The sequence below is a fragment of the Colossoma macropomum genome, unplaced genomic scaffold (assembly GCF_904425465.1).
Source record: "Colossoma macropomum unplaced genomic scaffold, Colossoma_macropomum, whole genome shotgun sequence".
Taxonomy (NCBI): Eukaryota; Metazoa; Chordata; class Actinopteri; order Characiformes; family Serrasalmidae; genus Colossoma; species Colossoma macropomum.
In genome coordinates, this window is record NW_023494807.1 from 4,017,722 (window position 1) to 4,030,122 (window position 12,401).

Consider the following 12,401-nt stretch of genomic DNA (forward strand, 5'->3'; position numbering starts at 1 on the left):
GTACCGCGTTAGCTGCTGTGGTCGGTCACTTCCCTTTCTTTAGTTAAGAGCGAATCTCTATGGTGTTTTTGCATGTGCGTTTTGTGTTTTTCCACACAGAGCAAGCAGATGGATTGTGCCGTAAACTAGAAAGGCCCTGTGAGAAGCCTAAAGCCCAGAAGCCGTGGGACAAAGACGCCTGGGAGATTTCCAAAGAGTCCATCAAGATGGTGAAGAAGCTTGGAGCAGGGCAGTTCGGAGAGGTGTGGATGGGTAAGTGGAGAAAGATAGACCACCACAGCACGAAAAAAATACAATAAATGTTCTTTGTATTTACACTGGCTGTCAAAACTTTCACACCATGCCTTGAAATTTGAAGTACACTGTATGTCAGATACTTTCTGCGTTCCAAAGCCAAGGCTGCAGCCGAGGTAGGGCAGGTCCTCGGTAGGACTGTCCTATGAAGACTCCTCCTTATTAGACTATTGGTCACAACTGTCCTAATGAGGCTGCATGGTGATGTCACCAGAAAGATCCCACCTCTTGCAGTTGTGGTGCGAAACTTGTGAGGGAACTAGTAGTGAGAGACAATGAAGCCCATTGCATTGTGTTCGTTGCTTTTTCCTTTCTTTACAGAAATGGAGGAGATGTCCTTATGTAGTGCGATAAACTACCTATACACAAATACTTCTAAATAATATACGATATTTGGACGAATTTGATTAATCAGTCATTTTACACTTTCTAAAGTAACGAAGACGAATTCAAGGACATGAACAATTTACGCTCTGCTCCAATGGCTTCATTTTCTGCCATTTTCTTGGTGCTGTTTTTTTCCTTTGCGTCATTCGTGCGCAGAGAACTGTGGGTAACCGAAGGCCTGGAAAGATACATCTGTTGAGCCCTCGAAATCACTTAGAATGTAGGCTGCGTTTCTAGGCTGCAGCCTAGGCTTTGGAACGCGGCTACTGTCTATACTGGTGTCTATTTCAGATTAACAGTTTTTCAAAAAATAAAAAGCATTTGCCATCTGCTTCGGAGGTCCCTCAGTTTAAATATGTCTTTTTCCTTCAATAATGGTGATGGAATATATGTTATTGTGGTGTGGATTGTTTTCACAGCAGGGGGTTCTCATTCCTCTTTCTTCACTCCTCATTGCTCACCAGCAGCTCAATGGAGTTACAACATTTCACACACAGAGAGCCAAGTGTCCTAGTTAATCTGATAAGAAGCAAAATACAAAATTAAAGTAACAAATTGATCAAAACATTTAAAAACATAAAATTAAAATATTAAATTTGTGTATTTCATTGATCATAATGAATGCTGTAGTTTTGGCTGTATTTATAAAAATAATGAGTAATTTAAGACAGGCAGTTTTTTCTCTATCCAGAAAATGTGAATATTCTGCCATTATCACAGTGCTGTGTTGGCTATAAATATGAAAACAGAGCCCATAGTGTACATGTAATATGTACTGAGACTGTAGCTAATACCTAATTGTTTGATAGTTTTCCAAACTATTGTTAAAAGCACATATTGAAACTCTTTTGGCCCTAAGATGGTCTAAACACCTGAAAGGTTTGCATGCTAAATAGCGCTGGCATCACAGCAAGAGGATAACATGCGTGGCCTTTGGCTTCATTCCCTTATGTCAGCCGTTCTTACAGTTTTTGCAGAGAAAATCAAAACACCTTTTGGAGATACATGCTTATTTGTGTTAAAAAACATTTTTTAAAAAGCGTCTCCAAACTTTTGACAGGCACTGTAGGTTGACTCATTATGAGACACATGGGTTTTTCTCTAAATTTTCATGTCAAGTGTTCAGCTGAGGTCATTTTAGCCCAGACCACAACTGCACTGCATATCTACAGATCTGTTCTGTAATCTCTTCTGGAGTTTAAATGACAAAATCCAGCATATTTTCATATTTCAGGAATGTTATGTTTATAAAAGAAGGACAAATTTGTTATCTTTATATTAACATACAGTAACTGTCAGGACATTTTTCAACATTTTTTATGTATTATTGACAACATTGAAGACTCTTTTTTTACATTTCCTGACAAAAGGACCAATCAGAATGGTCTAAAATGACAAGGAATACAACTGGATAACACTTCGTTTGAAGGCTTCCTACATATGGGCTTATCACAAGATGATGTAAGATGTTTTATGAAGTAAATCACTTCATTGACGTAAAGGCCTTTAAAGAAATTGTCACAGTTAAATTAACAGTTAAAAACCATAGAATTGATGCAACAACGTGTTACATTACTTGGCAATGGTGCTTCATAAGAGTGTCATAAAGTCCTTATGAAGGTTGGCTTCAAATATTGTTACATTAACTTCCATTAAAATTAAGAATGTTAAGAAAAGTTACAAATTTTTCCTTCTTCTGGAAAGTTAGTGTTTTATTCTGTAGGTTTAAGGCCTACTTTTCAACATCTCTGTTGATCCATTATTCATAAAATGTTCCCACAGTCTAAGGAGAAGCTCATTTTCTAATAGTGTATCTATACAAGCTTCTTTTCACATGACAGTGATGATATTGCCAAACAAAGAAGTTATGGGTTTATTTATCACTGTGGCAGGAAATGTTTAGCTGTGCTTGCTGTGTATTTGTCAGTTTATGACTCACTTTTAGATTCTTAGAAAAGGTTAATCGCAAACAGCAAAAACTGCAGGTTCAGACTTTCATTCTTTAAAGCCTAAATTCGGATTAGGAACAATAGACGGTAAGCGGCTTTAGTCGAACGGTGCCTGTTCCTGCTGTGGGTCTGGGTGGGCTAACTGCACCCACAGAGGCCTTATCGGCTGGATCTGAGGGGGAAGCTGTAGCGGTCGGCGTCGGATTTGCATTGGATGTCATTATTATTCATGCAGCTTCTTCCCGCTTGGCAGGCGTGATGAATCGCAGGAAGCGGTCGACTTTGCAAATATACAAATGGAGTGGGGCCTCGTACGCTCAAGATGTTTCCTCCTGACCCTGCTACCAGTGCACTGGCAGGCCTACATGCAGGTTTATAGTTCGTCATGGCTGCTGGCTGAATGGAAAACTTCCTGCCGTCCTGCACGCTCAAATTAGTTTTGTCTCGCTTCGGTGCTTGGGTCCCTATCATTGCTGCATAATTGGCCTACAATGGGCATACACCACTGTCCAAAAGTTTGGAATCACTTGTTATATCCTGTTTTTATTACTGCCTTATTGCCTTCAAGACTGTTATATGTAAATTAGCTCTGTTCTGATTGGCTGCTTTGGATGGTGCCTTGTTCAAAAAGCAGTCCAGGCTCAAACAATCTTTACAGCATGAAAGGGAGGGGCTTAACTGCTGTAGGCAAATATATGTAAATGTGCTGGCTTTTGTGACGTCACAAGAACAGTGCATTTTAAATGGGCTGTTTTCACAGCTTAGTTTCCTTATATAGACTGTATGGACTGGAGAACGAATGTTTAAACTTTTACAGCTCTTACGTACGACAGCAAACTCTTATTTTGAAAAAAAAGCAAAAAGAAAAGTCACTTTTTTGTGATATGGGCCCTTTAATTCAATATTTCAGACATTGTTAACATCAAGTTATAAGTGATACACAGTAGATATTGTATTGTCTGTGTACAATATTTTTGTCATCCGCTTCGAGATTTGATTGTTTGAATTTGAAATACAAGACATATTATTGTATATAATATTCATTTTATTGTTATATTGTAATATATTATGCATTATGCACTCATCAGTCATTTTACAGTCATGTGTAACTGTGTTTGGACACATCTAAAAATTCCCAATATTTTATTTTTAGGTTTCCAAGCTCCTTACAAATTATTTGAAACCTGTGATGGTACACAGGACTGGCGTCTTAGAATCATTTTATCCATGTATCTGCAACTAAATTAGTTTTTTATTGTTGAAAACATTGATTCCATGCTTTTGAGTGGTGGTGGTGCGAAGGGACTGGATGGGGCGCACAGGACAGCACATGCAAAGTAGGCACTGGGCAGTTAGATTCATCAGGGAAATGTCATGTTGACCAGAACATTCTGTGAGATGAATACAGCCTTGCAATTACTCAGTTAGGAAATAGGGACGAATATCGCTTCACTTTTCTGTGGTCTCGGCGCAAAACGGCCTCATGACTCACCACTGCTGAGAAATAAGGGCGTGTATGAGAACAAATACGCAGCAAACTGTGAGCACAGCTCCATACACTAATTTACACAGTTTTCCCCTTACAGCAAAACAGTCCATCAGCCAAGACATGTTAACTGTACGGGGTCCTAGAAATGGACAGAAGTATGGATAACATTCAGGATGTTCAACTTCAAGACGTCTGCTATTGTTTATAGCTATCTGACTTGCTTTTGTCTATTTGTAAGGATAACTGTGTGTCACACAGGGTCAGAAATCAGGTAGGCGAGTCTGTTTGAGATTACTTAACAGCTCGACATGATTTGAGGCACATATTTGATGGTAATTGGGTCATTCTGCCACTGTGGTGCCAAATGAACAGGATGTTAGTGTTATGTAAGTGTGTTATGTAGTCTCTTATATTGATCCACACTAAAGATATCATGAGCTTGGTGTAGTGTAGTGGGCAACACCTCTGCCTTCTACACTGTAGACTGGGCTTCAGTCCCCCACCTGGGCAAACACCCTGCACTATACCAATAAGAGTCCTTGGGCAAGACTCCTAACACTGCCTTCGCCTACCTGTGTAAAATGATCAAATTGTAAGCCGTTCTGGATAAGAGTGTCTGCCAAATGCCGTAAATGTAAAGTTGTAACACCACTAAAATTAGTCAAATTTGAGCTTTTCTAAAATTTACTCCTCTGACGCTTTATTTTCTTTGCCGTTGCGTCACGAAACGCAGCTCTTGTCAAGCTCTTTTAAAGTTCATTAAAGATGAAGCCAAAACGTTTTTTTTTTTATTTTTTTCATTTATGAGAGCTGGAGATGCTTCTCTCTGTCTGCTTCTTGCTCCCTAAAACCAAACGTTAGTGTGAGTTTTGCTTCAGACCACTTTTATTGGCTTTTTTTAACATTTGTATTGTTCGCTATTCGACTCAGTTTAAAACCAATACTTACATTTAAAAGTGACTCTTCAGCCGCCGTTCGCTCTTTTGCTGACGCCACCATGTTCTCGAATCCTCGCCGGCACGCGGTGAAGCTTGGGACATGTTGGCTGGTGAAGGATCCACCCGTTAGATCCTTTGTTGCCATAGAAACAAAGGACGCGTTTCTCGGCCGCATACGAAGGAGCCCTCGAAATGGGACAGTCTAGTCGCGCCGCTGTGACGCAACCGGCCTTCGAATGCAGCCTCAGAATGATGCAGCCTCTGAATTGGGACACAGCTATAGTTTTATTAGTAACACCACTGACAACCTCTTTGCGGCACAGCATTTTAGCCAAATTTATCAGAAACAAAAAAAGATTTCACTTCTCAGACTTCATAGTCTTCTTACTTTGAGATATCCGTACAAGAAGTAACAAACAACGACCTTCTTTTTATTTATTTAAATGACATTTTGTTTCTGTTACACCACTGACAAAAATAACGGGACAGGATTTGCATCAAATATTTTACAATTTGAAAATGCCAGCTGCCTTTAACACTGTGTCAAAATTTCATAACGAGCGGGCCTCCAGACATGGTCCAGAACGATGTAGAATAAAGTGTTGTTACGTGAACTTTATTATTATTATTAAAATTAGAAAATTTTTTCCTTCTTCTGTAAAGTTACTTTTTCAGAGAGGTGAGGTTTTGTGTTCCAACAGTGACAGTTTTAAATATTTGAAACATTTTTACAATTTAAACAGAAAAAACAGCCTCAAAATTGTTTCCTTATATAAAATATAAGGAAATAAAATAATACTTCAACATCTGTGAGCATCTTATATTTATACTCAACATGATTAAAATTGGCTAAAACATGAATTTAGAAAAAAGAATGATCATAGCTTTTTGTCTGATAACTTAGGGACTGAACAAAGAACACGCAGACGTCCATATTCCAAGGTTTGGTCTTATTTTGTGCTAATTTAATGGCTTCAGAGTTGTAGCACACAATTTTTGCCACCACAGTAAAATGAGCCGTTTGGCTAAGATCAGCTTCCTTTAAATGTTAGATACATTAGCCTCGTATCTCCAGTGCAGAACTAAAGAAAGACACCAAACAGTTCTTCCCTGATTGACTACATCTTAGAAACGGATGTGCATTTAACTTTTCACTGAAGCAGAAAGAGGAAAGAGACGTGTAGAAGTGTGCACTTTGCTGAGACAGGCTGTTGTGTGATGTGAGGTTGCAATAAACAGGAATTCTCTGGCTATGGTCAGCATTTTTTCTAGCTGTCATCTGTGGCCTAGCATGAGGCCCAGTGACCTTAACAGCCCTTTATGTTTTACAGCCTACTACAACAACACCACGAAGGTAGCGGTGAAGACGCTGAAGCCTGGCACCATGTCTGTGGAGGCCTTCCTGGAGGAAGCTAACCTGATGAAGACCCTCCAGCACGACCGGCTGGTGCGCCTCTACGCCGTGGTCACCAAAACCGAGCCCATCTACATCATCACTGAGTTCATGGCCAATGGTACAGTAGCCGTGATTCGATTCGATTACTGTTCTTTAGGAAACTTTTCATTGTCTTTTTATATCATACAGATGGCTTTTGTATTTTTATATCTTAGTCCAGGCCAGTGTACAGAGCCCACTTCCTTCTTTTTGCTTTCTTCCACTTTCGTTTATGATCATTTACAGCAAAAATGTATTGATGCCCCCAAAAATATTAACACAAATACACTGGATACACAAATGCAGTACTGTGCAAAAGTCAGAGGCCTGTCATTTATTTGATTCCAGTCAAAACAGCCATCAAGTACAAGAGTCATTGTTCAGTATATATATATATAAACAATTAGATACACTTTTTTCAGTATGTATGTGTGTCACTCTTTAGCCTCCATTCTTTTCAGGAGACTTTGTTTTTCAAAGAAATCTAGAGAGATATTTTTTTTCCGAAGTTCAGTCTTAGAAGTTGGTTGCATTTTCTGCTTCTCACAATCCAAGTAAACACATTCAGTGATGTTGAGGTCTGGACTCTGGGGTGGTCAGTCCATTGCTCTGAGAACACCAGCAGCTTTTTTGTTTGATTTGCAGATGATCTTCTTTTTGGTCCGTTTCCTTTTCTCAATAGGAGCTTCTTGGCAGGTACAGTCGTATGCAAAAGTTTGAGCACCCCTGCTCAAAGTCCATGCTTTGTTGATTTTCTGAGTGGAAATAAGTTTTAATATAAAAGTTATAAGTAAGATATTAATAATATTAATATATTATAATAATATATAATATATAAGTAAGATATCCTCTACAGAGAACAAACATCTGCCTATTTTAATGCACAATTACTGTTTGTTTGCTGAATTTAACATATTGAGAATAAAATAAATCATAAAATGTGGGCTGTGCAAAGCTATAGCACGTTATGTTAAATGTTTTATTTTTATCCAACACTCCCAAAAAAATGGTACAAAACTTTTATGGGGGCAGTATCCCTCTTGTGACTGGGGTGGTACCCTCAAGGGCACATCTCAGTACCTTTAGTCAGGGAACATAACTGAACCATATTTCATTGAAATTATATTTTCTAAGCTGTACTGACTCCACACAGCCCGTCTCGTCTCCAGGCTTTTATTTTACTGTTCTGTTTTAAAACATTCAGTAATGAAAATTATGTACTTTCACCTGGAAAAACTCATTTAAGGTTCACAATCAGACCTTAAAACCACTGTTATACCTTTAAGGGAACATTTACATTGTCTGTACCTCGAAATGAAAAATGCACAGAACCTTTATTTCTAACAGTGTAGAATGTTAAACCCAGCAAATAAAAAGCAACTATGCACTAAATTTGTCAGAAAAATGGCATATTAAGTTCTGGATTTAAACGTTTGCCTATGAATGCACACATCCTTTCAGACCCACAGCGCTGAGTCGTCTTCTCACAGTGGAAGGATGGACAGAAACACCTGTGGATGTTTTCAGATCTGAAGCAGCTTGACTTTCTCCTCTCTCTCAAAGATGAAAGCTTTGAGCACATCTGATGGGGACAGTTTTGGTGGTCTACCAGACCTTCCTCCTTCCTTAGGCATTATGTTAGATCTAATCTTTTCAGAAATATCCCCTGAAAATGGGATAACTTGTGCTTAAAGGCCATTTTGACTGGAAATGAAGTTAATCAAGGGTCGTACTGTGCAAAAGGAACTGTTTACACAGCAGTGGGATATAAACAGTGCAGTTCACGGGGCGCTTTCAGCACGCATCGATGCATTTCACACGCCCATCTGTAGAAGTGCAGAAACTGATACTTCTATTCAAATCACTGTTGGGTGCGTCAGTAAGGTGCCATTGTCATTATCCTGTCTGTGACATTTAAATTACCAATACAGTGTCAAAGTAAATAATTCAAATGAACTAGCTGGCATCACGGCTGATATAGTAAACCTTTGACGCTTTCTGGCAGCCATGTATTATAAACAGATACAAATTATCACAGCATATTTGGTCGTTCTTCCTCATGGTTCTAATTATATGTCTGTAAGACACTCCTGCCACATACTGTCAGTGATGCGGTGGCAAAGGATTTGCATGGTAGATACATCTAAACCCCTTAAATTTCAGGCTTATTACATTCTAAGGCTTATTATTCAGGCTTCAGTGCAAACTGGCTGAGCTATTCTTAGGTTATAGAAGTGTGTAATAAACCTGTGGGCCCTGACCATATGAGGGGTTAAGCTTGACTGCACATTAGAGATTTTTCCCCCACACCCCCATCCACTAAGTTGTGAATATGGTCTCCTTTTTCAGGCAGCTTGCTGGACTTCTTGAAAAGTGATGCCGGCGGCAAACAACAGCTGCCCAAGCTGATCGACTTTTCGGCTCAGGTAAAAATACGCGGGTTTAAAAAAGTGTTTTTTGTGAGTTTCGTGGCTGAGCTCAGGCCGGCGCTCTCTTCCTCTTTTCTCTTGTGTTGTAACACATCAGGCATCTTGCTTGTGTTTTTTGTGCATTATTTGGAAACCAATGCTGATGTCACTTTTTCCATCGCTTGGTAAAAAGAGGAACTGCGACTGATTCTTTTGCACAAAGTGTTACTAGCACAAAGGAAAGAGGAGAAGAATATATGTCAGTGAAGATGTTGCAGTAATACTTCATACGTCTTAAGGGGTTGAATAACGTCTAAAATTCGACTAATTTTTCAAAATGAGTGTTATTCGGTCGTCGGGATCCAAATAAAGTCATTCAGAGTGGTTTGAGGTGAAATGCTCCGTTGTAGAGAAACTTATGGACTTGCATTGGTGGTGATAGGAATGTCTACACATGTACAATATAGCGTTTTATTTATTATCCAAAATGACCAGTGAAGCCTCAGTTCTCTCTGAGTTGTTATCTGTAATGTTGATGACGGTAAAATGGTGATGAAGTTTTCTTCGTCTTCCAACACTCTGCATGTGTCTCTCCACCATGAATGTGTTATTAAAAATTCAATGAAGACTCAGTCAAGACTCAAAACTATCTCAGGTATTTATGACCATTTCACATAATAGCTTTCTGTGAGGGAGCTTTTAGAGGCATTTGTACTCTTCAGGCATTTCGGTAAGATTTGCTAGAAAGGCACATTTCACATGAAACCACCCTGACAGACTTTGTTCACACCATGCTGAAGTTTTGAGAAATTAGTGGAATTCCCCTTTTAAGAGAGGAAGTTGTTGAGGGATTGATGAGATCAGGCCTGTTATTAATCAATCTGTTATAAAACAATAAGTAAAGCAATAATCCAAGATAGGCTTGATGTCACAGAGAGTTTTATAAAATAGATAATAGATAAAGTAGATAAAATACTCAATATATGAACCTCTAAAAGTCTTATTACATACTAAGGCTAGTTTTTCAGTAACTACACGGTCTTTAATGCAAACTGGCTGAGCTGTTCTTATATTATAGAAGTGTGTAATAAGGCTTTGGGCCCACCGCCGGTCCCTGGCCATTTAGGGGGTTAACAGCACAGTGGTTGTAATAAATGTCAGGTTATTAAAACTACTAAACTGTAATCCTAGCAAACCTTATGTTGCTTAGAAATCATAGTTCACTGTAATGAAACTTCACTGCTTGACCGAGGAACTGTTAATCATGATTATTATTGATCATTATTATAGTAATTCAGTATTTCAGTTATTTATTAAACATTGTCGTATTTTATCTTAATATATTTAATACTTGCTTCCCAGTGATTTTACCACGTTTTTGTTAAAGATAGTCTCATGCGAAGCTCTATTGCATGACCTTGTGGTTTATTCCTTTAGAACCCCACCCAAAGACTAAAGAGTAGTTCAAAACGTATTCATTTACAGACTAATGGACGCTCTAATCCAGTGTAGGCCTGCCACGTAACATATTCACCTGATCACAGTCATTTTAACTGACCACAATCAGCAAAAAGCAGATATGTCATGGATCTTATGAGAACAGCAAACGTTTAAAGGTGTTGTAACACCTTCAGGGGGCAGCAGCGAGCCATGTTTGCTTATTTGAGCCCGAGCTTGGAGTTTCTGTTGTAGGTTGGGAGCAACTAATGCTGCCTTCAAGTCGCGTTGGACCGAACATGAACGTCACCACAGTGTCATACATACTAGTGAGGATCTCTGATTTCGAGAAGAGTCTCTGAGTTGGGGATAAAAAGCAGCCGCTGATAGCTGTATTGCAATCTGGTGGCATTTCGGTTTATCAGCAGCCACACATGAACACCGCTGGCCAAAATCATGCAATATAATAATATAAGCGTGTTATGTGATGCTTTCAATAGGATAGAACATAACTTATCTCATACGTTTCCTCTGCCCTTCAGTTTAGTTGCAGTAATACAAAGTAAATATGCTCTCTCTAATGACAAACACAGGAAACAAAAAAATAGCATTATTCATCCACTTTTAAACAAAATGGTTCTTTAAGAGTACTTCAGTAAAGAAAATGGTTCTATATAGAACCATGAACACTCAAAGAACCCTTTGTGTGATTAAAGGGTTCTTTGCATCATTAAAGTGTTCTTCCGATTGATGGAGAGTGTGCTGTAAAGGGTTCTTTTATTGTTTTGATGTCAAGCCGGTGACAATAGACGAACCATCTTTGGTGCTATATAGAACCCTTTTCGAAAGGGTTCTATATAGAACTGTATAAAACACATTCTCCCTCAATCTGAAGAACCATTTAACGATGCAGAGAAAGGGTTTTTTGAGTGTTCATGGTTCTGCCTAGAACCAGTTTCCTTAGTAAAGAACACTTGCAGAACCATCATTTTGAGCGTGTAGCATGTCCATCTTGTTTCCGACCAAAACCCCAAACCCGGATCAGGACCTGAAGGCAGCATAAGTACTGAAAGCTAGGAAGCAGGATAGCTACTGAGCAGACTTAGCTGCTTTAGGCTCGGGCTTTAATATCTACATTCGATAAACAAAAAAAGACAAATTGTTAATCCTAATTATGTACATGGAAGTTGACCACCAGCCAGGTGTTTCTCAGCTCAAGTGCTGTATCCTCCTGCATTGTACATGTTCAGCTTCCATGCTCTACACCCCATCCAGGACTTCAGAATGATGTGACTCATGGCTGAAAAACGGCTAAAATTAACTTAGCAGAAACATAAAACCGCCGTGCTAGTGGACTGCAGGGCTTGTGCTGGGAAACTGAATGAGTGTGATTCAGAAAAATGGAGTGATTTTTATTGCCTGTGCTAAAAACCGCAGTGTTTCTGAAGCTCCTATGTGGTACCACCCCGAGCTGGAGTTGTACATCCTGTTTCAGAGAGTGAAAGAGGACGCTAATGGAGAAGTGAGACCCTATTTTTGTCCTTGCATGGACTACAAGACTGTGTTAGCTCAGCTAAAATCCGAACCAGCTGGTATTTACTCTTGAAAACTTGTTTTGCCGCATCTCGAGTTTCAGCCGTTGTAGCCGTATGAACAGTAAACTGGCCTGTTCAGCGTATGTGAGTATGTAGGCTAGCTTGTTCATACGTTATCTGATGTGCTGGGTGTGTGCAGATAGCGGAGGGCATGGCCTACATCGAGAAGAAGAATTACATCCACCGAGACCTGAGAGCGGCCAACGTGCTGGTGTCTGAAAGCCTGCTGTGTAAAATAGCTGATTTCGGCCTGGCCAGAGTCATTGAGGACGACCAGTACACGGCCAGAGAAGGTGGGCATGATGGTCTTCTGTTATTGTCTCGTACTGTGTGAACTGGAGGTTAAAGGCCAACAGTTATAGGTGTTGTAGGCTTTTTCACAGACATAGGAGGCCTAAAAGCCCAATTCTACCACTTAATAAAAATAAACTGTTTAGTAAGTCATTCATACAATATTCATCACAATTAG

The 12,401-nt window shown here is 39.3% G+C and overlaps 1 protein-coding gene across 2 annotated transcripts in view; it reads left to right on the forward strand.

Annotated features, from left to right (window-relative positions):
* Positions 1-12,401, forward strand: part of lyn (LYN proto-oncogene, Src family tyrosine kinase) — a 31,917-nt gene that overhangs the window by 16,326 nt on the left and 3,190 nt on the right. For both annotated transcript variants that reach the window (XM_036556126.1, XM_036556127.1), the window contains exons 8-11: positions 100-252; positions 6,389-6,571; positions 8,842-8,918; positions 12,072-12,225. In XM_036556126.1, the coding sequence (XP_036412019.1) occupies positions 100-252; positions 6,389-6,571; positions 8,842-8,918; positions 12,072-12,225 (567 nt within the window). The remainder of the gene's footprint in view (positions 1-99; positions 253-6,388; positions 6,572-8,841; positions 8,919-12,071; positions 12,226-12,401) is intronic.